Source organism: Aspergillus ibericus, assembly GCF_003184845.1.
Source record: "Aspergillus ibericus CBS 121593 unplaced genomic scaffold BO80scaffold_62, whole genome shotgun sequence".
Taxonomy (NCBI): domain Eukaryota; kingdom Fungi; phylum Ascomycota; class Eurotiomycetes; order Eurotiales; family Aspergillaceae; genus Aspergillus; species Aspergillus ibericus.
In genome coordinates, this window is record NW_020292160.1 from 17,605 (window position 1) to 43,669 (window position 26,065).

General features: G+C 54.4%; 9 protein-coding genes across 9 annotated transcripts; 5 read left to right on the forward strand and 4 right to left on the reverse strand.

Moving 5' to 3' along the window:
- Positions 1–224: 224 nt before the first annotated feature.
- Positions 225–1,128, reverse strand: BO80DRAFT_459222 (NAD(P)-binding protein; the record flags this gene model as incomplete). The annotated part of the gene is made up of 4 exons (XM_025722332.1): positions 225–525; positions 610–872; positions 950–1,044; positions 1,095–1,128. The coding sequence occupies 4 exons, from the start codon at positions 1,126–1,128 to the stop codon at positions 225–227; spliced, it is 693 nt and encodes a 230-aa protein (XP_025570416.1).
- A 533-nt stretch (positions 1,129–1,661) lies between these two features.
- On the reverse strand, positions 1,662–2,146 carry BO80DRAFT_417476 (uncharacterized protein; the record flags this gene model as incomplete). The annotated part of the gene is made up of 3 exons (XM_025718221.1): positions 1,662–1,805; positions 1,859–2,002; positions 2,058–2,146. 3 exons carry the CDS (start codon positions 2,144–2,146, stop codon positions 1,721–1,723), a joined length of 318 nt encoding a protein of 105 aa, XP_025570417.1. The 3' UTR covers positions 1,662–1,720.
- Positions 2,147–4,122: 1,976 nt separating this feature from the next.
- BO80DRAFT_417478 (NAD(P)-binding protein) lies at positions 4,123–5,221 on the forward strand (the record flags this gene model as incomplete). The annotated part of the gene is made up of 4 exons (XM_025718222.1): positions 4,123–4,227; positions 4,276–4,493; positions 4,558–4,904; positions 4,965–5,221. 4 exons carry the CDS (start codon positions 4,123–4,125, stop codon positions 5,219–5,221), a joined length of 927 nt encoding a protein of 308 aa, XP_025570418.1.
- Positions 5,222–5,281: 60 nt separating this feature from the next.
- Positions 5,282–8,053, forward strand: BO80DRAFT_242108 (Zn(II)2Cys6 transcription factor). Its single transcript, XM_025714561.1, has 4 exons — positions 5,282–6,295; positions 6,345–6,779; positions 6,824–7,703; positions 7,755–8,053. Exons 1-4 carry the CDS (start codon positions 5,430–5,432, stop codon positions 7,797–7,799), a joined length of 2,226 nt encoding a protein of 741 aa, XP_025570419.1. The 5' UTR covers positions 5,282–5,429; the 3' UTR covers positions 7,800–8,053.
- A 253-nt stretch (positions 8,054–8,306) lies between these two features.
- BO80DRAFT_367172 (putative NRPS-like enzyme) lies at positions 8,307–11,554 on the forward strand (the record flags this gene model as incomplete). Its single annotated transcript, XM_025716277.1, has 3 exons — positions 8,307–9,325; positions 9,377–10,379; positions 10,427–11,554. The coding sequence occupies 3 exons, from the start codon at positions 8,307–8,309 to the stop codon at positions 11,552–11,554; spliced, it is 3,150 nt and encodes a 1,049-aa protein (XP_025570420.1).
- A 183-nt stretch (positions 11,555–11,737) lies between these two features.
- Positions 11,738–15,508, reverse strand: BO80DRAFT_468832 (putative DNA damage repair protein Mus42). The gene is made up of 2 exons (XM_025722958.1): positions 15,370–15,508; positions 11,738–15,301 (listed from the first exon to the last, which is right to left on the reverse strand). The coding sequence occupies exons 1-2, from the start codon at positions 15,422–15,424 to the stop codon at positions 11,865–11,867; spliced, it is 3,492 nt and encodes a 1,163-aa protein (XP_025570421.1). The 5' UTR covers positions 15,425–15,508; the 3' UTR covers positions 11,738–11,864.
- Positions 15,509–15,894: 386 nt separating this feature from the next.
- Positions 15,895–17,490, forward strand: BO80DRAFT_367250 (FKBP-type peptidyl-prolyl cis-trans isomerase; the record flags this gene model as incomplete). The annotated part of the gene is made up of 4 exons (XM_025716282.1): positions 15,895–15,990; positions 16,044–16,481; positions 16,535–17,225; positions 17,285–17,490. The coding sequence occupies 4 exons, from the start codon at positions 15,895–15,897 to the stop codon at positions 17,488–17,490; spliced, it is 1,431 nt and encodes a 476-aa protein (XP_025570422.1).
- A 680-nt stretch (positions 17,491–18,170) lies between these two features.
- BO80DRAFT_438840 (serine/threonine-protein kinase) lies at positions 18,171–21,084 on the forward strand (the record flags this gene model as incomplete). Its single annotated transcript, XM_025721058.1, has 3 exons — positions 18,171–20,189; positions 20,230–20,301; positions 20,449–21,084. 3 exons carry the CDS (start codon positions 18,171–18,173, stop codon positions 21,082–21,084), a joined length of 2,727 nt encoding a protein of 908 aa, XP_025570423.1.
- Positions 21,085–21,526: 442 nt separating this feature from the next.
- On the reverse strand, positions 21,527–25,713 carry BO80DRAFT_242102 (DUF3591 domain-containing protein). Its single transcript, XM_025714560.1, has 4 exons — positions 22,525–25,713; positions 22,419–22,475; positions 22,151–22,339; positions 21,527–21,819 (listed from the first exon to the last, which is right to left on the reverse strand). The coding sequence occupies exons 1-4, from the start codon at positions 25,521–25,523 to the stop codon at positions 21,732–21,734; spliced, it is 3,333 nt and encodes a 1,110-aa protein (XP_025570424.1). The 5' UTR covers positions 25,524–25,713; the 3' UTR covers positions 21,527–21,731.
- Positions 25,714–26,065: the final 352 nt, after the last annotated feature.

The window sequence follows — 26,065 nt, forward strand, 5'->3', positions numbered from 1 at the left end:
GGTTCGCCCGAGCTCGGCGGACGAACTGCCCGAATTGTAGATTTCTACATCTCATCTAAACAGTCTCGACCATTCAATGTACTCAGGCTAAGGCTTCCCCCGCCAAGCATCACTCAAAAACTTCTCCGCTGGAGTAAACTCATAGTCCGGCAGCAACCGATTCCACTGAAAGGGTGTACCGCCTGATTACCATATGTCAGTATACACTACCAGATTAGGAGGAATCACGCACCGCGAATTTTCTCCCCGAGAGCAATGAGCTCCGCGATAGTGACACTGGTACCTCTGATCCCCCCAACAACCGGCCACTCGCCCTTAAAGTCGATGGCTCGTGCCACCACGTTGGCCACATCCTGTACGGCCGTCAAAACAAGACGGTCCTCGTCGCCACCCTCCAGCAGGCTGGCTCGGCGGTTGGCAAAGTCGAATGGGGTTTCCATCGAGTGTACATGTCGGGACAACTGATGAGGGTGGGTCAAATAGTTCACAAAGAGGCCTGATTGGAAGAGCGTGTATTCAAAGGACCTGACCATGAATCAGATCTCCAATTCCCCTATCAAGGCTACTCGGATGCTTACCTTCTTGTCCTTGTTCAACTCTTGAAGATACCGGCGCGTTTCTCTCTTGTAAGTGTACCAGCTCAGGTGCTCCAGACCGGATCTGGAGAGATTAGCAAAGACCGAGCTATGCTGGGAGGACACCCACGAAGCCCATTCGCTAGGCGCAAAGCGCTTCACGCCGGCCTGCACGGCGGCATCGATGAGGTTTTTCTGGACCTTGCTTGTTGAATCATCTTGGGTGGTGACGAAGGAGAGTACGGTGTGCACTCCTTGCAAGACTTGGGTCAACTGCGCTGGGTCGTTGTAGTCGGCCTTGAGACCCATGTTAGGCCTGGGATGGACTCTCCTGCGGGAGCATCCTGACCAGTTAATATCAATCACCTATAGACTAGAGGGGGAATGGGGGAACAAACCTTCCGAAACAGGATCACAATTTCATGTTTCTTAGCTGCAACGAGGACATCGATGATCTCCTGAGCAACATCTGTCGGGGTCAATAATGTTGTAGGGGAGGTCGGAAGTAAGTGGATCTACTGCCTGAACCGCCAGCAATAGCAATCTTGACCATTTTGATTGGAATGACGGAAGTGTTGATGCGTTCTAAAGAAGAAGAGAGCGAAGTTGAAGTACGTAGACGAGTGTGACTTCGGTGAGTCTCACATCGTTGCCGGGGGCGGGCTGGTCTATACACTGGCTTGGCCCGAGACTTCGGCCGAACTCAATACCTCTCCAGTCAGCAACCACGATGGTATTGGTAATCATGACAGATATTAAAGGATTCACGATCAATACTTGATTAGGTGCTTTGCTGAGTCTTCACTTGTATCCCGAGGAATTCGGCCGAACATTCAGTTGAGGCGTGGTCGACTGGGGATTAGGTACGACAGTGGATCCTAATGCTTATTCTCGCCATAAAGTACGTCAATCAATAGAATTACTTGGTCAATTAAATCATCCTCCTCCTCTTACAAACCATGAAAATGGATGGTTTAGATAACGCAACTAACATGGACTATTGCTAGATGTATTCTGGAAAGAGTATCCCTTCAATACCATACCAAAACTGCAATTGTTGAATGGCAGTCAACCTGCAGGCTACCTAAACAGAAACTCAACTACACTTCCCTCACTGCAGTGAATACCCATGGAGAGCCCACGTCTCAGCAATTAACGCACATATTCGGGGTTTCGGCAAAAATAGTCTCGGCATCTCCCACAGCACTGGCCCAGAGACGATAGTTGCAGCTGCCCAAAAACCGTCAGTCTTCAAAACTCAACATTGAGCAAGCATGACCTACTTGAGGGGGCTTGAAATCGGTCCCGGAGGTGGAATAACGACCTCATCGTCGCCCATTCTCACATAGCGGAGAACTAGTTCCGTCGCGGGAGGGAAGTCCACTCGGTTGGTGAGGTAGATGGAGAAGACTTTGTTCTCTTCGCCACTGGGAAGAATCAGGAAAATGCCTGGAATAGAGGGTTGGGGAAGTGAACACATACGAGACATGAGACCATCTGACTCTCAGGGGCTCTTTCAGATCCCAGGTGACCTGGGCGGGTTGTTGGGGACCGGGGTTTTCCCAAAGCATTCTGGCGGATAAGTGGCAGGGTGTTGATTGTGGAGTTGGGTGATATGAGTGGTACTTTGAATAGTGGACCTCAATGGAGAATTTGCTTGGTTATATACCATGAGGTGACAAAGGGTCGGAGAGTGGAAACGAGCACTGGGCGCTTTGACCGGCCTTTGCGCAATACATGACTACGATGACAGCCATTGTACTTGCTCGACAGCATCTCTGCCACACCTTGGAGCCAGTAATTCTGCAGATCACTGTCAGAGAGAACTATGTTGGGTGAAGAACATCAATAGGATGCTGGCAGCGCCGTGATGCAGGCAAGGATGTTGAGGTTGCATTCAATGCCATTACCTCATGTATGAAGCGGCACTTTTGCAGATGCTATGAGCGCCTAGCATCTTTGAAGCTTGTGGTAGTATTTTTCCGATGATGATAGATGACAATATTGATCTGCAACGTGTCAGCTTACTGTGAATATGTAAGTAGATTTGGGGATACCCTACCGGCGGGCCTCATGCCACGCTTCGAGAAGCATTTACTAGAGAATAAAAAGGGCAAGTAACTAGAAAGTCGAAATTTTCTACGGCCATAACGTTGAGTATCAGCAAGCGGGTGACGTTGAGATCGCCACAAGGAAAAGTGAGCCAATGCACACTCGATTGGCAGACAAGATCCCGTCATAGACCTGTCATTGGAAGCCCAGCTAGTGAGGCGTAGGCAGTAGGATTCCAACGCTTCAGCTGGAAGATAGCATCCCCCAATCGGCACCGCAACAAGGTATATAAGCTTAACAAGCATCCGATCTACCTCACGTGGAACCATAGATCAGTCACAATATTAGCCACAGTCACTGTTTGCTTTTCTGAGGTTCTGTTCATGCAAGTCCGCGTAATGCCAATTGACTGGGATATTCCCTTCCGAAGCCGACATTTCCGGTCAAACCAGAAACCTCCGAAGTACCAGATAGTATCCGGGGATTTTCTCTTCAACTAGCTCGTATATGCGAGACCACAGTCATGCATAAAATGCGTGACATTTATTTACCACTTGTCAAAAGGTTCAGCCTATATTGTTCCCGGGTCTTACTGCTCTTGCAGAATGGCCGACGCGCACGGCCTGGCTAAAGTTAATTTCCACTTATTGACTGGTAGTAAGACAGCAGTTAGAATGATAGACAGTGAATAGACCGATTATGCCAACCCATCTGCTTTTGGATTTATGACGTACCGGATTTGTTTCAGTCCCATCCGTGATCCATAGCTTGGTGAAGCTTGCTAGGTGTCAGCAACATGTCCCCGCCAACTGCTATGTAATTCATTAGCAGTGCGCAGGTTGTTAGTTGTATGTGCTTGCGGTGCGGGGAACTTGTTGGAATGCTGTTTCTATTGTGCCAGTCTCACGTGAGGCTAGTGGTGGTATTGTTGAAGGGGAAGTTCCAGGGACGTCTAGATGAGGTTGGGCGTTGGAGGTCGGGAGGTGACAAGGACGTACTTATTCTTGTAGATTGAAAGATATGGAATCTGGAGTATTGTTGGGATTCTAAGTGACTTTTCGTGATCGACCTGTGTGGTGCGTGGTGGGCGAAGACAGTGATGATGTCCAGAGTCAGCTGCTAAGAGGTCCGTAAATCCAGTCATCAAGCGCGCGGTGGATGGCAGGCCCTATACTCCATTTCCACGCAGCCCAAGCTCAGCATTGGACTGGGGAGCTGGTCATTCTCGGTGGCGGGCATAAAGATGGCTTCTATCATGATCGACTGCATCGTAGTGGCAGACGACGATGCTCCACTGGTTAACCAGAAGCAGCTACTCGGGCGCTAAAAGCTGACACCTGCAGATCGACCCGAAGCCTTTTTCAGGGTAGTATGCCGGACTATAGCGGCCAGCGGGCAAATGCGACTTTTTTTTGAATCGTCGATGGACAGGTATATAGAGCAGATAGAGCGACATGTTCGGGCGTTTCTCGCTGCACAGTTTCAACCCATCACAATGGTCAGGGTGGCAATTGCTGGAGGCACTGGGGGCGTTGGCCGGACGATCCTCGAGGTTTTGAACACCTCTTCCGACCACCAAGCATACGTTCTCTCCCGCCAGGTCGGAATTCCCTCATACCGCATCCTTCTCTCACTGACACTCTTCCAGCCTTCAAATTCCCCCAACACTCTCACCGTCGACTACTCCAATATTCCGGAGCTCACCTCCACGCTCGAAACCAATCAAATCCACACTGTGATCTCCGCATTCGCTGTCGCGGGCGACTCCCTCGCCACCTCCCAGCTCAACCTCATTGAAGCCGCCATCCAATCTAAGACCACCGAGCGATTTATCCCCAGTGGCTACGCAATACCTTATCCAGAACAGTAAAATCCTCTCTATCTAGCTGTCCTCCACAAGCAAACTGACCACTAAGCCATCACAATGCAGGAGTCTGAAAGTCCTCCCCCAGCTCAAAGATTATTTCAAAGCTATTGAAATCCTTCGCGCCTCCCGCCTCCAATGGACCATCTTCGTCAACGGAATCTTCCTCGATTATTTTGGTCCACCAACTCTTCGATCCTATCTAAAACCCAACGTCTTCGTCGTTGATTTGGAGAGCCGTGTCGCCGCAATTCCCGGCGACGGCAACGTTCCGGTGACATTTACCTACACCTTTGATCTGGCACGGTTTGTGGTCGCAGCCCTAGACCTGCCGGAATGGCCCGAGGAAAGTCGCGTAGTGGGGGACGAGCTCACTTGGAATGAGTTCGTCGGGCCGGCAGAGAGCATACTTGGTAAGATTTAGCGAACACTGTACGTTTGATGTGACCTAGGCTCTGCTAATCCGGGTCCAGGGACGAAATTCACCATCCATCATGATAGTGTGGAGAAACTGCAGCGGTTTGAAGTTACCGAGTTGCCCGGTCATCGGGCGCTCTATAAGCATTTCCCGCGGAAGGCATTCCAGTGGTTCATGGCGACTTTTGAGCTATTCACGACGGATGGGAGTTCACGGATTATGAGGGAGGGAGCATTAAATGAGCGGTTTCCGGAGATCCACACTCTGACGGTGAAAGAGTTGCTGGAGAGGTATTGGCAGAAAAGGGAATAGTTACAACCGGCCCCGGAACGGCTCCACCGCGGAGACATCTCCGGGGCACTGCCGGCATCGGGGCCGGAACCCCGCATCAGCTCGCTTTCTGTCGGCCTCGACGATCAACTTGATCTCTCGGAAATTTCTCGTTAAATTCTTGGATCCCGCCCCTTGATCGGCTTATCTCTCGTGAAGGGTGCCGTTCCAACACCCGGAAAAGACAGACATGGTCACCGACAGTCGGCGTCGATCCACCAGCACTGAGGGGTCAGTCCCCGCAAAGCGCCCGAGAAGGGCGTCGGACTCCCCGGCCAAGCACCCAAATGGACCTCGCCAGAAGATCACGAGAGCCTGTGACCACTGTAAGGACAAGAAGACCCGCTGTACAGGCACTCTCCCCTGCATCCGGTGCACCAGGCTAGCGCTGCCGTGCGAGTATAATGCGGCTTACTCCCGCGGCTTGCCTCCTGAGCCCCTCCCCGCACCCTCGTCGGTGGACAGCTACATCTCTCCTCGCGCCAAAAGAGCCACTCCAATTGATCGAGGCCTAGGGCATCAACGGTCGATATCGTCGCGACAGTCTCCAAGGGTGGGTGGGAACACATCCCGAAATGAAGTCTCCCAGCGCAATTCTCCCGACCCTGCCGTGACCGACTTGGAAGGCAACTATCTGGGGCCTGCATCGGGAGTATCGTTTCTCAACCGTGTCTGGCGTCGCTTGCATCAGGATGAAGTGCATGCGATCCCTGATCGTCTGGAGAATGAACCCTCCCCCAAGAACACGTCCGTGTTCATGTTTGGCGATAAGCCTTACTCGGACTATCGCGAGGTCGTCTTCACCCTTCCTCCCTTCAACACAGCGCAAGAGCTGGTAGACATCTACTTTGACTTTTCCATGGTCACGTATCGTTTTCTACATCGGGGAAGTGTGCAGGAATGGCTCCGACAGGTGTATGCAAATAACATCTCCTCTGCAAACCTCCCGATGGGCCCGATGGTGGTGAGAACGGCCATCATCCTCATGATATTTGCCGTGAGTACCCTCTATGAGGAGCAGAAACCTAGCAAGCAGGTAGATGGGTGGTGTAGAAGGTAAGCTCGAGTTGGGATCTATCATGCTCAGTATGCTGAGCCATTCCAGCGAGCAGTGGTATGCGGCCTCCAAATACATGACTTCTCTAGAGTCGGGACCTCCCCGACTGGAAACGGTCCAGGCGCGGTTAGGTCAGTGTCTCTACCTGCTCTCCACCTCCAGGGCCAATGAGTGTTGGTATTCTTTTGGGACCGCGCTTCAGCTTGTCACCGCCCTGGGCCTGCACCGGAAATTCCCAGGCAAGCGTCCCAAGGGAGGAAATACCTATCTGGAACGGGAGCTCCGTAAGCGCATCCTGTGGAGCGCCTATATGCTGGATAGATATCTCAGCGTCATGTTCGGTAGGCCTCGATTGCTACACGACGAAGACATTGACCAAGATCTTCCGGACGAGGTGAATGACGAAGACATGCTACAAGACGATCCCGCACAAAGAACCGGTTCCGCCGATTGCATGATGATTGCTTCCATTTTGCACTTCAAGTGTGTCCCCTTTTCCGTCACTGATGCAGTTACTGATCATGTAGACTGGGTCGAATCCTTGGTGATATCTCTCGGCAGCTCTACACGGTGAATCCTTCTTCACGCAGTCCGCCCCTGGAGACGGCTGTCCGACTCACGTCCGAGCTGGAGCAATGGAAAGCGAATGCACCGCCACTTTTCAACGGTGTCCGCGCGACGAGCCTTATTCCACCTCTCTGTAGGCAAAGTCAGGTTCTGCAACTGGCATACTCGCACGCGGTCATCCATGCAACCAGATCTTTCCTGTTGAATGACTTTACGGATTTAAGAAGGCGCCCACAAGTCCCGCATCCGGTAGTGTCTAGCCATGTGCGCAAATGTGTTCAAGCTGCCCAGGAAGTGATGGAATTGGTGGATGGACTAGCCAAACAGAGTGTTCTGATTCACTCCTTCTGGTTCACCCACTACGTGTGCTTCTGCGCCATCACTGTGGTCTACATATATACCATCCAACAGCATCGATCGTCAGACCTGGAGACATCGTCGCCAGGCTCTGAAGATGTCGATCGTCTAAGCTCGCTCTTCAGGCTTGCGGAGACATGCCAGCAACACCTCGCAGAGGCCACTCGCAAGAATTGTCCCAGTCGGCGCTATAGTATCATTCTCGAGGAGCTCCGAAAGGAAGTTCATCGGCAGATTGGTCCGCACACTGGCAGCACTGATCCATCCCAGCCGGTCCGTGCCAAGTTCAGCACGAATCAGGAGCCAGTTGGAGAACAACAAATCAGTCCATCATATACGTATCCCCCGATTCCTCTAGATAGTCCGTTCAATTATTCGGATGGCCTACAAGCGACGGGTCTCCAGCTGTTTGGGCCCGATGGTGATTTCGGCCTCATTGATAACCTAGAGGGATCGGTTTGGTGGGCCCAGTTAGACTCTTGGGTGAGTTTAAAGCATGGTTTCCATGGTTGCTGTACTGATTCGTTTGCAAAGGCATTTAGCAATTTACCCGGGGACCCTTCCACACTCGGCCTGTAACAGTGATTTACTCATTCTTATACCGTTCCATTAACCAGACCTTAAGGGAGCACGAATGCGCTTTAGCATGTTGCCCCGGATTGCGGAACAGGGGGGACGGCATCAGAACCATAGGTGTTTTGATCGACCCCTAGGGTCACCTGCAATATCTGGGGATGGGCCACAGCACCCTGGCATCGGCTGCATAATTTCCGGGTTGCTCGATTGGTGCAAGGATGTTTTCCGAGGGTCTCAGCGCATGGTAAAGCAATTTTCAAGTATAAGACGCATGATCCTTCTGCTTATGCAAATAGACGATTCGTCGGATAAATATCCGAGCTCCACCAGAATTTCCGCACCCTCCATCGAAGTATCCGACTCTACCGTCACTGCATGGAACGTTCGGCCTGTTAAGACTGAGAGTGAAGACATATTAAACGCCTATCCCTTGTCACTCGTTGCTCTACTTCAAACTACCCAATTCACTAGCCATCCATTTTATGAAGACCTACCGAACTACTACCCAAGATGCTGTCTACCATTCCTCCACAGCCACCAACCCTACATGAGCCGCTTGCTAAAGGCGATAATAACTGGCCCTCAGAGCCTGAAAACGAGCCCTTGACAATTGATCAGCTTGTTCGTCAACGTGCGTCGCTGGGTTCTTCACAGCCTATCATATCTTACCCCCAGACCGGCATCGAATATGTGGACTACCCTCTTCATCAGCTGGATGTCTTTGCCTTTCGCGCCTCCAAGGTGCTAGCAGATCGCATTCCCCCCCGGACATCATCTGCAGAGACTCCCAAAGTCGTCGCTCTCCTGGGACCGTCAGACCTCAACTACCTTGTGATGCTGCTGTCTCTTGCAAAACTTGGTCACAGCGGACTGCTCCTGTCGACACGGATCTCTGTGGATGCCTACGTGTCGCTACTGGAGAGAACACAGTCAAGCCACATTTTCATCCACAGCTCTTTCCGCGACACCGCCTTAGATATCAAGAAACGGGTTCCCGGTCTAATCATTGACGAGATACCAACCGAAGAAAGCTATCATTATCCCATCACGGAGGATGTCGACACGAACCTGGTCCCGTATCTGGATCCCGTAGTCGAGTCCAAGCACATCGCATGGATCATTCATTCCAGTGGCTCGACTGGGCTTCCAAAGCCTATCTTCCACACCCAAGCTGCGGCCCTGAAGAACTACTCGGGACACATGAATATGTCAGGATTCGTCACGCTGCCCCTGTATCACAACCATGGAATCAGTTGTCTGTTTCGGACAATCCACGCCTGCAAACAGCTGCATCTTTACAACGCTAATCTTCCGCTCACGAGACAATACCTGATAGACATCATGAGGGCGAACGATTTGGAGATCTTCTACGGCGTCCCATACGCTCTGAAGCTGCTTGCTGAGACACAGGATGGCATATCTGCTCTTGCCAAGTTCAAGGCTGTGATGTTCGGAGGCTCTGCATGCCCAGACTCACTGGGAAACCTGCTTGTTGAGAACGGTGTCCATCTTGTCAGCCACTACGGCTCGTAAGCATGCGCCATAAGGCCCTAACCGTTAACTCTGCTAATTTCATACAGCACCGAAACCGGCCAGTTGATGATGTCCATCCGGCCCCGAGACGACAAAGGGTGGGATTGGCTTCGTCCATCTGACACCGTCAAGAAATTCCTGCGATTTGAAGAGCGCTTCCCCGGAGTATTCGAGCTTGTGTGTCTAGACGGCTGGCCCTCCAAGGTCATGACCAACCGACCAGATGGCGCCTATGCGACGAAGGACCTGTTCGTCAAACACCCCACAATGGAGGCATACAAGTACTATGCCCGTCTAGACGACACAATCGTTCTGGTGAACGGTGAGAAAGTCAACCCACTCGATCTAGAGGGACGGGTCCGACAGATCAGCAGTGTTGCCGAATCCATTGCGTTCGGAGCAGGCAAAGCCCACATCGGGCTGGCTGTGATCCGTGCCCCTGGCACCGAGTCTCTCTCGGACGAGGACATCATCGACAACATCTGGCCCGCCGTCGAGAAGGCCCACGAGTCGCTACCTGCCTTTGGGCAGCTCTTCAAGACCATGGTCCGGGTCTTGCCCGCAGATACCCCTTACCCTCGCACCGACAAAGGCACCATCATCCGGCAAGCCTTCTACAAGACCTTCCACTCTGTGATCGAAGAGAGTTACGCGGCCGCGGACGCCATGACGGGCACCCTGGTCCTGTCGGAGCCCGAATTGAGAGACTTTCTCAAGCAGCAGCTCCTCCAGATCCTACCTCTCAAGGATCAGAATCTCCTGACCGACGACGCCGATTTCTTCGCGTTGGGCATGGACTCCCTGCAGGCCAGCCAGCTGCGCTCCATCCTCGTCCAAACCCTCAACACTCACGGCCACCAGCTGGGACTCAACATTGCCTTTGAGCAACCCACCATCACCTTGCTCGCCCGCTACCTGAACGCCCTCCAGAGCGGCAGCCGCCCCGCAGACTCCGAGCCCATCCCGGACCAAATGCGCGCCCTCATCGACCAATTCAGCCACTTTGAACCGCACATCCCCCGTCCCAACTCCCTTCCTGGTCGATACATCGTAAGCGCCCCCTCCTTCTACCTCCACCCACCCACTAACCTTGCCAGCTCCTCACCGGCGCCACGGGTTCCCTGGGTAGCCACCTCGCCCACCAACTCTCCCTGCACGCCTCCGTCCAAAAGGTCTACTGCCTAATCCGCGCCTCCTCCCCCATCGAAGCCTACCAACGGCTCCACGATGCCCTCGACAGCCGCCACCTATACACCTCCCTCCCCAGCACCTCCAAAGCAAAACTCATCGCCCTCCCCTCCCCCACCCTCGCCCACCCCACCCTATCCCTCCCTCAAACCACCTACACCACCCTCCTCAGCGAAACCACCGATATCATCCACTGCGCCTGGCCCGTCAACTTCAACCTCCACCTGACCAGTCTCGCCCACGACACCCTCCCAACCCTCCTCAACCTCCTCACCCTAGCCCTCCAAACCCACCGCCCCACCCCCGCCACCTTCAACTTCTGCTCCTCCATCAGCAGCGTCGTCAACTCCCCCACCACGCCCATCCCCGAATCCATTCCCGACACCCTCACCGCCGCCCAAACCATGGGCTACGCCCAACTCAAACTCGTCGCCGAACACATCTGCGCCAACGCCGCCTCCCAGTCCCCCTCCCTCACCACCCGCATCCTCCGCATCGGCCAAATCATCGGCGACACCCACCACGGCATCTGGAACGCCACCGAAGCCATCCCCCTCATGATCCAATCCGCCGTCACCGTCGGCGCACTCCCCACCCTCGACGAATGGATGCGCTGGTTACCCGTGGATATCGTGAGCAGTGCCGTCACAGATATCCTCCGCCTTTCTTCTCCGATTTCCCCCACTGATGAACCCCACAATGTAGCAGAAGTGTACAACATCGCAAACCCCACCCCCTTCCACTGGACCGCAGACCTCCTTCCTACTCTCCGCGCCGCGGGTCTACAGTTCACGGAACTCGAACCCAGCGAGTGGATAGCCCGTGTCCGGGACGTTCCGGATCCGAAAGCGAACCCGCCGGTGAAGTTGGTCTCGTTCTGGGAGGGGAAATATGCCGGTGTGAAGCCGTTTAAGGGGTTGGAGTTTGTAACGGAGAAAGCGAGAGAAAGGGCGGAGGGGTTGCAGGGTGTGCGGGGGTTGGATGGCGAGTTGGTGGGGAAGATGGTCCGGTGGTTTAGGGGGGTTGCGTGGGTTTGATTATACTTTATTTTACGTTTTGTGAAAGGGAGTGGGGGAGGGGGGATGTGGTTTTTCAGTGGTGAATGGCTGGGGAAAGGATTCGGTAGGGATGTTAATTTATAGTATATTTGATATGGTATGGACTAGTACTTCGGGTTTGTCTATAGTGTTGGTTGGATGATGCGAGTACATTTAGATTTTGATTTAGTATCAGAACAGTATCACGTATAGAAATATCATCAGTATGTCCAAGTGATTGTAGTAAGCAAGCGTTATGGCCGATCCAACGCCAACTCAGGCCAGCTCCATTTAGGAATCAATATATACATCAAGACAAATCAACAGGAGGCAGCCCTCGCTCCGCACAGCCCTCATCGACGCTCTCCCGCAGCGTCTTGATTGCAGCCTCCCAGGTCACTGCGCTCTGGGAGCTGCTGCCCGTCTTGCCACTCGGATCCGGCGTCTTGAACGCATCCGACGCATTTTCGGTCTGCTCGTCATCAATCAGCCACATGAGCCATTTGAGAACCGACACGGCCTTGTCCATGTCTTTCTCGTCTACAATGACGCGCTTTAGGTATCGGCCAAGGGAGACCACGTCTTCTTCGATAGGGCCCTCGCGGCTGAACGTTGCGTGCCAGGAACTAATCGCATCTCGCAGGTCGGAGATGTTGGAGAGCTTTTGGGAGGTGAATGTTGGTCTCTCTGGGAGCGGGGGCAGGACCAGTCGCTTTTCTTGCGCTGGGGCCGGGGCAGAGGGTCTGGGCTGAGCGGGTCTCTGCGCCGGAGGGTTGACGCTTGGACGCTGCAGCATCTTTGCCCTTCGTTGCTCTTCGAGCACCTCGCGACGAATGTCCTCTGGGAGCGCGGCGAGGAATTCGGCTGAGACGTCGGTCTGTTCCGGGGTGGGCGATTGACGCTCGTTGTTGGTTGAAGCCGAAGCAGTGGTTCTTGGCAAGACAAACCGGGCCTGCTTGAATGCAGGGTTTCCTACCGATTTGGTGCTTGGCCGCCCACGTCGCTTCTTGAGAGGGCTCGTAGGTTTTCGAATTAGTAGAGATCCCGAAGAGGAGGGCCGAGACGGCGGCGCGGGAGCAGGGGCAGGAGGTGGCGTGGGTTGCGTCTGCTGCGGACCCGGGCTTGCGGAGGGCCGACTATAATATTCCAAGATCTCCGCACGCACATCCTCTGGCAGAGCTGCCAATGCGTCCGGGTCGAGCTGCGACTGGGGCGGAAGTTCCGCACGCGCAGGTGTCCGGGTGCGACTTGGAGGGCATGGAGACACGGAGCGCGAATCGCGTCGAGGTCTCCCCTGGGCGATAAGCCGCGATCGAATGTCATTTGGAAGCTCTGCAACGACGGTAGGGTCGGTTTGAGAGGGCAGGATAAATTGAGTCCCCGATATATTGAGTGGCTTGCCACTGTCACTGAACGAAGGAACGGGCCTCACTGACTCGGTCTCTCCCTTGCGCGGACTGTCAAGGATGTCAGCATCGTGGCGCTCGATGCTCTTTCGTAGCGGAGACGCTTTGAAATTGAGCTGTTGCTGGCCGGCCTTTCCAGGAGAGCCCGGATTGAGATGCTCAAGCTTTGTCATCTGAACACCCAACCCTCTCAAGTCTCCAGGCGATATACCCATGCTTCTCAGCATAGCGACGGCCTCTTTGCCCAGAATATCAGTCGCGTCGGTGGCAACGCCGAGGACTACACTCTTGTTGAACACATCGCACTTTCCATGTCCGAGATGCTTCACTGGCTCTAGCGGTGCGTCGAGAGACCTCCGCATGACCTTGAGAGTCAACTGTTTGCCTCTCACCAGATTCTCCACCAGTCTGCGATGCAGTTCCTGGCACAAAGACCGCACAAAGTCATCGGCTTGGGTCTGATTCACAAAGCGAATACCCCAATTGACTTCCGCAGAAACCGACTTCCTGAGCACTTCGTTGCCCACTTCGGTCCGATCGATACCACGGGAGTACTCCCAGATCTTGGTACCAGTCTTAGGGCCCAGGCTCGTAGTGAGCCTCTCACGAGACAAATCCCGGGCGTCTTTAACAAATTTAACACCTAGTTCTTCCAGCTTCGTTCCCAAACTGTAGCCAACACCTGGGAGATCCTGAACAGTAAGGTTTCCAATAACGTCAAGGACAGCATCGGGCTTTAGCTGAAACAAACCAGCGGGTTTCGCTTTCCGTAAAGCAACCTTTGCTAGCAGAATATTGCCTCCGATACCCACGGAGACTGCGCAGCCAGTTTCCCTTTTTACTGTGGCCCGTAGATCTTCCGCGATCTCATCGGCTTTGGCCTGTTCCCGATAAAGAGACCCCTCTGAGATACCCCGGCCGTCCGAGCCTCCAGCCTCGAGACATTGCATCGTAATGTCCACCAGAGCCTCATCAATGCTGACACTCTGAACTATGCCATCCACAGAAAGAATGGCATGGTAGAACTTCCGGCTGGCGTCTTCGTACGCAGGAAAGTCATAGGGCACCACCTTCAGCTCCGGGCAGGCCTGTAATGCTCCTTTCATCCACATGCCGTTTTTGATCCCATGTGCACGCGCCTCATAGTTGCAACTGGCGATCTCTGATCCCGAGCCGGTCCCGTGAGCGACAGCGACGGGTTTTCCCTGTAGCTCCGGACGCTTCAATGTCGAAACTGCTGCAAAGAAGCAATCAAAGTCCACGTGCATAATGTACCTTCTCGCCCCAGGAACAGGCTTCCTTCGCTTGAGCTGAGACTGCAACTTTTCTTTGGCGGCAGACTGCAGCTGGGCCTTAAGGTCGGCTTTCCATGTCGACAGGTGATGTAGTCGGGACTCACTGTAGAACTGCTGGATAAAATCCGGATTCGCAGCACTGGAGTTTCTCATGCGTGGGTCCGACAGCAGCTGCGCGTTGTATTCCTCGGAGGTCATATCCAATTTAGCAGGTATAGACTCAGGTAAAAGTGGCAGCGGTGCAGGAGCCACATCAAGTTGACCGTCCACTGGTTGGCGTAGATTAGTATCAGCTCCGACATCCTCCCGCTCCAAATGTGGCTGCTCATTCGGCGGGGTCCCGGGAGGAGCACCATTCTGCGGAGATAGGGCGTTGGGTGTCTTGCTCGTCTCATCCAGTGAGACAAAACTTGGAAATTCACCATAGTCCGACTGCGTGCTTCCACTGGGCAGTTGGTCTGCTAGTCCAGGCATCTCGGAGTCTCGCAATGGTGATCGTTGCAATTCCGCTCTGTCCACGGAGGCTGTCTGAAGTTGAGAGGTATACCAGCTGGAATCGGTTTGTTCGCGATAGCCGGATCTCGGACTGTTTGTCTGGCTGACCATCCGCCCGTCGTCGAACCTGAGCACCTTCTGGGATTGGCCCTCATCGAGGACACGAAATGCATCCCACGGCAGCATCCGACCAGCCCTGACGCTTTCGACTACCCATGCTGGTTTGACGATCCGATAGCGTCGAAACTCTTCGCGCTTCTTGGGAGTCAACGCACTGGCAATGATGTGTGTCGCGTCGGTTTTTCCGTTGAGGTATTGCAGGAACCCGCCGCCATGGCTCACGATGAGGCGGTGGAGGTCTTGCAGAGAGGGTTGGGTATAGCCATTGACGTGCGCAACAACTCCGCGAAAGATAGGCGGACAGTCGGTAGCAGAGGAGCGTATTTCAGCATCCAGGTTCTGTAGTTTGAGCTTCTTGCGGCGCATATAATCGCCGAACCCCCCAAAGGCGGAGGCCTCGTATTCCTCGCCGTCCTCGTCATCGAAGTGGTCTGGAGACCCGCTGTTAGCACGATGGCGGAAGGCGGTATGCCACCGCCACGGCACGGGGTCCACTTACGATTCTGGATGCGTTTGCGCACCGCGCTGGAATTCTGGTCTAACAGCGAGCCCATGAGGGGCTGGAGCTAGGCACATGATAGGGGGACAAAGATGTCGACCCTCAACCACCTCGTGGAAGTTCGGATGGAATCGTCGTGTGGCGGGAAGAGGAGACGAACGGAGAGGCGAATGATGGACGATGGATGGGATGCGGAAAGCCACGCGGGCACGTGATGCGGAAGGGCCCGCAGCGGTGAGCAACGGCAGATCCGCCCGGGGAAAGCTGCTGATTGGCGGCAGAAAAAAGTCAGAAAAAAAAGCCGTTGCCGTCGAATTGGGTTCGGTTGCCATCATCCATCCGCAGCTCAAAACTTTTCCCTCTGCCTCTCTCCCCTTCTCCCCCCTTCTGCTGCTTTCTCGTTCTTCCGCGCTTGATTCGGGTAGACGACCTTTCTTTCTTTACCTACGTCTCCTGGCCATCCTCTCGTTGGCTTTTTTCCCCATCTTTACTTTTTTTTCCCTCAGATACTTTGATTCATTCACCATGTCCGGAGGAGTTACGCCCGTTGCTGTCTATGCCCTCCGGGTTCCCGCTGGCGGAGCTTTGATCCCCGCGGTCCCTCCTCAGGCTGCCGCCATGGTCAGTAGCTGAACTTGCCCTTGCTAAGTTAATATGCTAACCGTCTGCGACAGTTCCGTGTCAGCATGGCTGCCATTGACCCCGATGAGGCTCCCGAGTACGAGGACGGCTTCGACTCCAACAAGCGCCCCCGTGCTACCCTGAAGCTCGTGCGCGCCCCTCCCGGTCTTGACCTCGAGGATGAGGAGGACGATGAGGACTGGGAAGACGACTCCGATGAGGAGGACTCCGATGAGGAGGAGGTCAACGGCGGTCCCAGCGACAAGGAGAAGGCCCGCAAGCTTAAGCTGGCTGCTGCTCGCAAGGAGCTTGAGGATGCTATGGACGAGGACGATGAGGACGACGAGGAGGGAAGCGAGTTCGACCTGAAGGCCGCCATCTCCAAGCTGATCAAGGGCAAGGGCCCCGCTACCGATGATGAGTCCGATGACGATTCCGAGGAGGGTCTGGAGCTCGACGAGACCGTCATCTGTACCCTGGATCCCGAGAAGGTACGTATCTACTGGATCCCCTCGGTGCCCGTCTGATATCTAACCCCATGTAGAACTGCCAGCAGCCTCTGGACATCACCGTTGCCGACGATGAGCGCGTGTTCTTCAAGGTGACCGGTACTCACACTATCTACTTGACCGGTAACTACGTCATGCCCATCGACGACCACGACCACGACCATGATGACGAGGAGTCGGACGAGGAGGACTACGACCTCTCTCCCGATGAGGATGAGCTGGACCTCGACGAGCTGATGGGCGAGGATGACGAGAGCGACGACCTGGACGACCTGGAGGACCCCCGCATCACCGAGGTCGACAGCGAGGAGGAGGAAGCCCCCAAGCTCGTGCAGACCAAGGCCAACAAGAAGCGTGCCGCCGAGCCCGAGGAGCCCAAGCCTGCCGCCAACGGTGAGCCGGCTCTGAGCAAGAAGCAGCAGAAGAAGCTCAAGAAGAACAACGGCGAGGCCGCCCCCGTCGAGGAGAAGAAGGAGGCCAAGGAAGCCAAGGAGGCCAAGGAGGGTAAGGAGGCCAAGAAGGTCCAGTTCGCCAAGAACCTCGAGCAGGGCCCTACTGGTTCCACCCAGAAGCCCGCTGAGAAGACCACCGGCACCCTCGGTGTCAAGGAGATCAAGGGCGTGAAGATCGACGACAAGAAGCTCGGCCAGGGTGTTGCTGCCAAGGCTGGCAACACCGTTGCCATGCGCTACATCGGTAAGCTCGAGGATGGCAAGGTTTTCGATGGTAAGTTCTGATCCGCTCCGCGATGTCCAAGAAGCTGCGCACTAACAGAGTCGTTGCAGCCAACAAGAAGGGCAAGCCTTTCACCTTCAAGCTCGGCAAGGGCGAGGTCATCAAGGGTTGGGACATCGGTGTCGCCGGCATGGCCGTCGGTGGTGAGCGCCGCATCAGCATCCCCCCTCACCTGGCCTACGGCAAGCGCGCTCTTCCCGGCATCCCCGCCAACTCGAAGCTGATCTTCGACGTCAAGCTCCTCGAGATTAAATAGATGGGTGTGCCGCGTCGCTCGTTGCCCGGACACATCCGCCATCTAATTGCATAGTTGCTCCATCTGGTTTTGTTTAAACGGTGTTCGGGGGTTTCCAATCTGACATGAGTCCTGTGATATCCGACTTGTTTTTCTCTTGCACAGCCTTCCGATGCATTGGCAGGGATGAGGATATTGCAAGCGATCCAAGTATCTTTGTCTAATGAAAAGTGGCTTTGGTTTGATCCCTTTAGTTTGGAGCCGTTCACCTTGTTTCCTTGTAGCCCACGTAGATGCCTCGTGAACATCCTGGGGGGAACAGCTGTTCCTGCCTTGGTTGCCTCGTGCTTGCCGCCGTGGGCAGTCCTTCCGCCCACCCTTTCTTTTCCTCCCTCGTCCATCCGTCAGTGCTCAATCTAGTAGTCGACAGACACCATGAAGCATATGGATCAGAGAGTGCTTTGTAGCCAATACCCCGCTCTTCTCGATCTTTCATTCATACCATTTCCTCGGTCGTTAACAAGTCCCCGTCAAGCGCATGGTTCACAGGGCCGGTTCGCCCTGTCTTTCCACCGTCAACCATCGCCGAGATGGTTGTCCATCCCCAGAATGAAACAAGGTCCATAACTCCCGCTGCATTACTACATGGCCCCAATACTCTAGCTGAGGACAGGCTTGGGCTGTCTGCCGGTGATTCAATTATGTCGGACGGGCTGGATGAGGAATTTCAAGCAGCCCAACACCGAAGCAACGGCATCCGAGAGCGCATCAGGCAAAGAAGCTCGCGGATCTTATCCTTACTGGGTCTTCGTGGTCCTAGCGGCGGTAGGGCTATGGCTGTCCTAAAAACCATATACCCTGCTGATTGGGACCTAGTGCTGAAGGCAGTGACAACTCGAGAGACCGCCGTCCCCCGGCAGCGCTCGAGCGAAAGCAATCCGTCGCAGTCATTCCATTCCTTTCGAACCGAAAACAGGGTCACCTCTAACAGTACGGCTCTCGAGCCAGATAAAGGACATACCGGCCCTCTGTCGACCTGCATCACCCATAGCAGCTTGAGGGTTGAGGCATCACAGGAATCAGAGGCTACCTCTAAGTCGCGAAGGTCCTATACTCGTGAACGACAGAGCAAGCCGGCAGCAGGGGTGAAAAGGAGCCAGTCCACGCCGGCAGCACTCACCAGCCTTGTTTCCACCAAGCTGTCCACGACATTCGGCAATCCAACTGTCATTCGTCGCTCGCACCTTCGTTCGCCGCCCAATATTCAGGCTGTTCAATTCCCGGTCCACTTGCACGGTTCTTCCGACAAGCAAGGCGAGAGTGCCAACGACAGCTCGGATCCCTCAACATCGCCAGGAGACAGCGGGTCTCCGTTAAGCACACAGTCGACCCCTCCCACATCGGAAGATCCCTCTATAAGTTCGAAGCAGGCTCTTGGCAGTTCAGTCAAAACCGAAAAGGATGTGTCTTTCCTGACCCAAGAGGCCGGAGAACATTGCGTATCGACTGAGGTGTCATCAGTAACATCGCCCTCCGTTATCACAGTGGAGGCCGCTACCAATGCCAAAGTCTTCTTCGAGACGTATTTTAACACGGTTTTCTGCGGTGCAGATCCCCGCTCCCAGCGTCGGCAGGAGCTTGAGCAGTATATGTATGGATTACCGCTGAGTTCCGAAGAGAGAGCCCGGATATGGGATAACTGGATCACTCAAGAGAGGCACTATCTGCGGCAATGCCGAGTTCTCAAGAGTCGATCTCATGGCGGTGGTACTCATCATGAGACCGTGTCTCTTGCTGGATTTGAAGTGATCAAGGTGCTAGGTAGGGGAAGTTTCGGGGTCGTGCGCCTAGTCAAGGAAAAGAGGGGAGGCGAAAATGATTATGATGGCTGCTCCGAAGACAAGCTCTTACGCTGGAAAAATGAGGCCACCAATGCAAAGGCGCATGCGCTGGATTCTCTGCGGTCTGCTATAGACGGGACGAAGAGCAGCCGTCGGAAGATAATGACCGGCGTGAAGAAGGATGTCTTCGCCATGAAAGTCATTCGCAAGTCGGCGATGATTCGCAACAGTCAGGAAGGCCATTTGCGGGCTGAGAGAGACTTTCTGGTTGCGTCGGCCAAATCTCGTTGGATTGTGCCCCTGATCGCAAGCTTCCAAGATAGTAACCACCTCTATCTTATTATGGATTATATGGTGGGTGGTGATTTTCTAGGCTTGCTGATGCGTCGAAATATCCTACCCGAGACGGTCGCAAGATGGTACATCGCTGAGATGATTCTCTGCGTCGAAGAGGCTCATCGACTATGTTGGATCCATCGCGACGTCAAGCCAGACAACTTCCTCATCTCGGCCTCTGGCCACTTGAAGATATCCGACTTTGGCCTGGCCTTCGATGGACACTGGGCACACGACCAAGTCTATTATAATGACCACCGTTATTCCCTCCTTAAGCGGCTAGGGATCCAAGTTGATGGCGATGCCCTGGACCAGAAAGAGGCAAAAAGGGCGGCAGAGGAGTCAGCCGACAGCGACAAGGTTAATCAGACCAGCTGGACGCCACCCGCAGTTGGTCTTCTTGGATGGCGTGACCGGACACAGAAACGGCGATTGGCAGGAAGTGTCGTTGGCACCAACCAATACATGGCCCCGGAGGTGGTTCGCGGCGAGCTGTATGACGGGCGATGCGACTGGTGGAGTGTGGGCATTATCCTGTACGAAGTAAGAAGCCCAGTCTGAGTCACACTGCAATCATTGACAGCAATTCCAGTGCCTCTATGGATTCACCCCTTTTGCATCGGATGATCGGCAGAAAACGAAGTTGAAGATCCATGTAAGTGTCCTCTGTCCTATTGTTCCAGTGCAGGTGCAGCTGACAAGGGCCAAGCATCACAGCCAGACGCTTCAATTTCCAACTAATAAGCCGTCCGACAAAGACGTCTCAGCCGAAGCAATCGACCTGATAAACTATCTTCTTCAGGAGAAGGAACACCGTTTGTCCTCCAGCAAATATCGAGTAAACGACTCCATCACCTTTCGGTTAGCGTCCAAGCACCCCTTCTACAACATGGACCCTCGCAATAGGAATTACCGCGGGTTCTACGTCTACCCCAACGATGCGACAGACATCAAGAATCATTCGTTCTTTCGCTGTATCAACTGGAGCGAGATCCACCAATCAATGCCCCCTTTTGTCCCCAAAGTCAAGAGCTGGGAGGATACCCGGTACTTTGATGACGCTGGATACGACCACGACCCCGAGGATTTCTCTGCAGCCTCAGATGCAGACCCCCTTGAGGAACACAGCGAGGCAGAAGAGCGAGGAGAGCGTGAACGAGAGAAGGGCGATCCACCCCGATATCAGGATATCAATCATGTGCTAAGTCCCGGAAGCAAACCCCTTGTGAAAAACCGTCGAAAAGGGAAGGACAAGAAGCGTCCGCGAGATAAACTGCTACGGGACCGGAAAGTGAGGATGACCGTGTTGGAGATGCGCAAAAAGGGGGCATTTCTGGGATACACCTATCGTCGGCCCCAGGCGGTTGCGATGGCCCTGGCTCCGGACCGGGGGCGAGCGCTGCTGGGGCGAGGACACCTGTCGGATTTATATGGATAGTGAGCCCTGTCTGGCTCTCCACTGATGTTCGTTCCTTTGTTCTGAGGCATACAGTATTCTTCATGATGTATCCTTGACTGTCATTCTTATGGTAGTCTTATCTGGGCCACTAGGTCCTATTGCTACCGAACACCGCTGCCTCCTAAACGATATTATTGATAATGTTGCTGGACAAATGCATGATATGATCTTTCTCGCTGCAACGCCTAGACTCATGGGCAAATGGAAAGAGGTCATATTCAAGGTTCATGACACAGGCTTCGTAGCACGCATTCCACCAACTCCTGCCTGTAACTCCAATAGTCATCCAGTCCAAGACTGCATGAGAAACAAATTATGGAACCTATAGACTGGAAGAAAAAGAAACTCTAATGCACACACCGATCAAAGCATCAAATTCAAGGTTAGGTAGGTGGGAGGAATAGGTAGATCGGTCGATCGGTCACGGTCACTCGGTCGGTAGGTAGATAGGTAAAGAGGCAAGCCGGTCGAAGAGAGAGGTAAGTAGGAGAGATGAGAAGAAGGGGGTATCACGACGAAGAAAGAAGTTAAGGGTGTGTAAGAGGATTGATTCCTGGGGGACAAGGATAGAATGCCACCGATATCGATGTCGATAGATATAGTTGAGATCGAGGCCACAGGCAAAATCACAGAGCCGGAGGGGCGCCCATGGCGAAGGCGGAATCGCTGACGCGGTCTTCGGGTTTCATGGTTCCGTTGAGAAGGGGACAGAGTCTGTGGGAGATGGGGTGGATGAATTAGCATCTTGTTTTGTGTGTATTTTTCTCTTTTCTTCTCTGTTTGCGTGGCTTGTTTTGTGTTGCTGGGTGCTGGGGTTTGGGGATTGGGGTGGGGTCCATGCAGTGGGGGGAGGGAATAATGGGGTTATTCCTCTTCGGATTCCTCTTCGGATTCATGGTTCTGGTCCGGTGCCTGGGTCATGGCCTGGGGGCCGGCCTGAGGGGCAGGTCCGGTGGGGGCTACGGGGGAGGAGGAAAAGAACGAGGGGGCGAATTCGGAGGGGTTGGAGGGGAATCCCAGAAAGTCTGAGTTGTAGTATACGCACTTTTTGTTGGTCTTGATGTGGCCCACCTGGCCACAGTTGGCACATTTGCGTTGCGTGCCGGCGGACTTGCCGCCGGGGCCGCCGTCGGCGGGCGAATCTCCGGCCGACGCGCGGGCGGCGCCTTTCTGCTTCTCGCGGGCGAAGCGGCGTTCCTTGTTTCGGTTGAGGCGGCTGAGTTCGGCTTCGAGGCTGTTGGGGGTTAGATGGGGGCTTGGTCTTTGGGGGCAAGGGGCGGTAGAGGTTAGTAGTGGGTGGGTTCGGGACATACAGCTTCTTGTTGCGGGCGTCGATTTCCTTGTCGCCAGTTGGTTGGAGACAGTCGAGTCTGGGGTGGTTAGTTTCGTATGAGCGAAGTTGGGATCATTGGGGCTTACTTGGTGGTGAGAGCCTCCACGCGATGGCGATGTTGGATGTAGTGGCGGATGACACGTGGGTCCCAGACCATAGATTCCTTCTGGTAAAGCTCGCCCTTCTCGTCTTTGAATGTGCGCACGATGCGCAAGACCTTACCTCTCTGATCAGGCATACTTATCTTGCTGAACTGACTGGTTGTCTCGTCGTCACGGCGGAAAGGCGCCGGCGTGGGAGCTTCAGATCTGGGGGTTGGCTTGCCGAACTCCTCCTCTTCTTCGCGGTCGATGTCACTCTCATCGTCGGAATGCTCAACGGTCGACGACAGACTGGCCTTCTGTGAATCCCAGATGCGTCGGATGGATGTTTCGTAGGACTTTTGCTGCCGGGCCACGTTGTAACTGTGGCCGCCAAGCTCCTTGAGCCGCTGGGCATCGAGTTTGTCTTCCACACTTTCGCCAACCGCCTTGAACCCACCCTTCATAGAGGTCTTGATGAAACTGAAACCCTCCCCGCGCCCCGTGGGGTCACCTTCTCCGTGCAGCTTGAGCATTGCCTTGCCCTGCGATGCCTGGAGGAAGTTGCGGGTCGCCTTCCAGGGCGCCATCTGCTGTTCAAAGCTCTCCCCTTCCTCGTCGGCGTCGTCGTCCCCTCCGGTCTCGGCATCGTTGCCGAAACCCGTGTCATGCAAGTGCTGCTGGCCGACTTGCATAGACTCCAATAGACAGACATCCTCGGGTTGGACCCAGGAGCGGATCACATCCTGCTCCGGCACGGGCTCCATCGGCACCCAGTACTTGGAGTCTTTGTCGTGTTGGAGGAAATCTTTAACCTTCTGTCGATTTTGCATATCGCTAGTGCCCGGGATGTGCGCGGTGACATCACTGATAGAGAGCCGAAGGTCCGGGCTCTTCTTCAATAGGCGGTATACCAGCATCTTCATGCGGTTTTTGGCCACCGTGGTGACCTTCCGGGAATGGGGGCCAGGAACATCCACGGATGGGAACTGTTGTCCGGCGACAAAAAGATTCTCGATGTTTCGAATGTAATAATCGCTGCCACCCGAGCCAGTACTGCTACGCACAATTAGGAAGTCGGTGCTTTTGGCTTCGTGTGGGAACAACGGGGCGCGATACATGGAGTTGGAGATCGCAGGGGTCACTTCGCCGGGGTCCACATGTCCGAAGATCGAGAAGGGACTCTTGTCCTGAGGGAGCAGAACGGCGGTTTCGCCAATTTCGGCCTTGGGGCGAGTGGGATCCTCCATGCTTTTTCTCCGGTAGTAGTTGATGATCCGGTTCGACATGCCAAAGTTGGATAGCATGAGCGGAACCTCCTCGGAGTATTCGACCAGCAGGACGTTGGAGTTGTCGGCCAGAGACAGGGATTTTGTAGAATCGTAGAGCGTTTTGACGTCCTTGCCTCTCTGGTGCTTGCGTTTGATGTACGTGGTATTTTTGAACCAGCACGTCTGTCCTGGCCTGAAGGAGAGAGCCGGACGGTGGAAAGAACGTGCTTCGGCCTTGGCCAGCTCGGTTCTGTAATAAGGCCATTGCAGACGCAGTGCGGGCATACTATGCTCGAGAGTAACATTGCCCAAAGTGCTCCGAACCTTGTTCTGGTGGTTTTGTTTGAGCATGTCGTACGCCTGGTCGTTCGAGATGTTGTAGCGCGATGTGAGGCGTTTCGTGACGCTGGCATCCAATTCGTCCCGGTTGAGAGCACCCAGTGCCTTGGGCTTCTGTGTAGCCGACTCCGGGCCCCGCTCGTCCAGCAGAATATGAGGATCGTTCATATCTACGGTGACCTTCTGAGCAATGCGCGACGTGGCCTGTTGAGGGTCGTCAATCACCGGCACATCAATATGCGACAGAGCAACAATCTCCAGCGGGTCTCTTCCGAGCTTCCGCTTCTTGGCCGGACGAGTGGTTTCCATGAGCCAGTCCTCTTCCACGGACTCTGCATCATTGACTTCCGGCTCGTCCATATCCATTATGGAAATGTCATCCTTCACATCCCAGTCGGCACAGACAACACGGAGGTCGTGATGGGTGATTCCCCCGGGGAGCACCTCATCCGTGTCGGTATCCTGGTCGAACTCTTCCTTGATCTCTTTTTCCTCTTCCTGGGAGGCCTCCAGGATGGTCACAACACCCGAATGCTCTTCTAGCGAGCGTTTAAACGCCTGGCCCCCAGACTTGAATGACCGCTCTTGGTCATGAGCGAGTTCAATATTCACCTTGCTCGGAATCACAGGCTTCGGGGGCTTGAGGGGCTGCTTCCCTAGGAAAAAGGCCTTCTTGTGTGGAATCAACTCGAGGAAGCGCGGCAGGGCGTTCTTGTCGAACATGGGGAACAACGACTGCAAGAGCTCCTCGGCATTCTCCGGTGGTGCGGGGACATTCTCGGGGCCGTAAGATGACATGGCAAACAAAGCTTGCTGAAGCTTCCAGGCGCGAAGAGATGCCGGGTCCATCTCCTCGGCCGTCTGGCTCATCGCTTCATCCTCCTGCATGGGTACGTCCTCCTCTTCGTCCATCGGCACGGGTTCGGGCTGCGTCGGCGGAGGTTCGACCGGCTCTGGGACCGCGGCGGGCTTCTCATCTTCCTCCTCAAAGAACAGGTCCCTTGTCGGGTCGGCTTGATCGGGTCCCGGCGACGAAGGTCCATCGCCAAATAGGTCGTCCAGGTCATCGCGCGGCGCTTGCTGGGTCTCCTCTTCCTGACCTCCTCCGAAAAGATCTTCCTCGTCCGCTTCAAACAAGCCTTGATCCGCATCGTCGGCTTCCTCCAGTCCATTTCGAGCAGGAGGTCCAGTTCTCTCCTCTTCTTCTGGTAATTCGTCATCGTCGAAATCTTCGTAATCCACCGCGTCGTCGGCCTTTTCTCCGGGCTCCAGGTCTCGTGACAAGAAGTCGAACGAAATGCCCCCCTCCCCTAAGGGGCCGTTCATCTGTCGCATCACATTCTCAAAGGCTGCGTCCTCGGCATCGGGCGCCGGGGGTTCTGTCGCGTGAGGCATTTTCGATGAGGTGAAAGTGAGCTCGGAAAGCGGATGGATATCAGGGTGTGAGGGAGACGGCGAAGAGGTGGGGTATCCGGTTGGGACGCGAGGTGAGAGAGAGGTGGTCACGCGTGAGAGCGCATCGAGACCATCAGCGTGTCTACCAGAGACTTGGACGGCCGAAGATGCAGACAAGCGTAGCTTGATGAGCTTGCGTCGAGATGGTCGACCTCCAGGCTCGCCCATCGCTGCGGGAGTCCGGGCGGCGGGACAGGCCAGATACGCAACACCGCGGAACCGTTCCCGCTAACTAGGATGGGTTAGTGGGATTGCTCTGCAGTCCACAGTCAGGCTGTCTATACCCAGTGTAATCTTATTTTTTAAGATAATGCTTCTGATTACAAACTTTCCTTGTCTGAATGCTTTCTCCGAGTAGATCGGTAGTGTTGTTGAGAATGCGGAAACTCCTCAAGTTGAGACCAGGGCGTGGATAGTATATATTTTCGGCAGTACATTTAGTAGTAGATATCCAAAAAGCAAAGTCTTGATCGCCAATATGC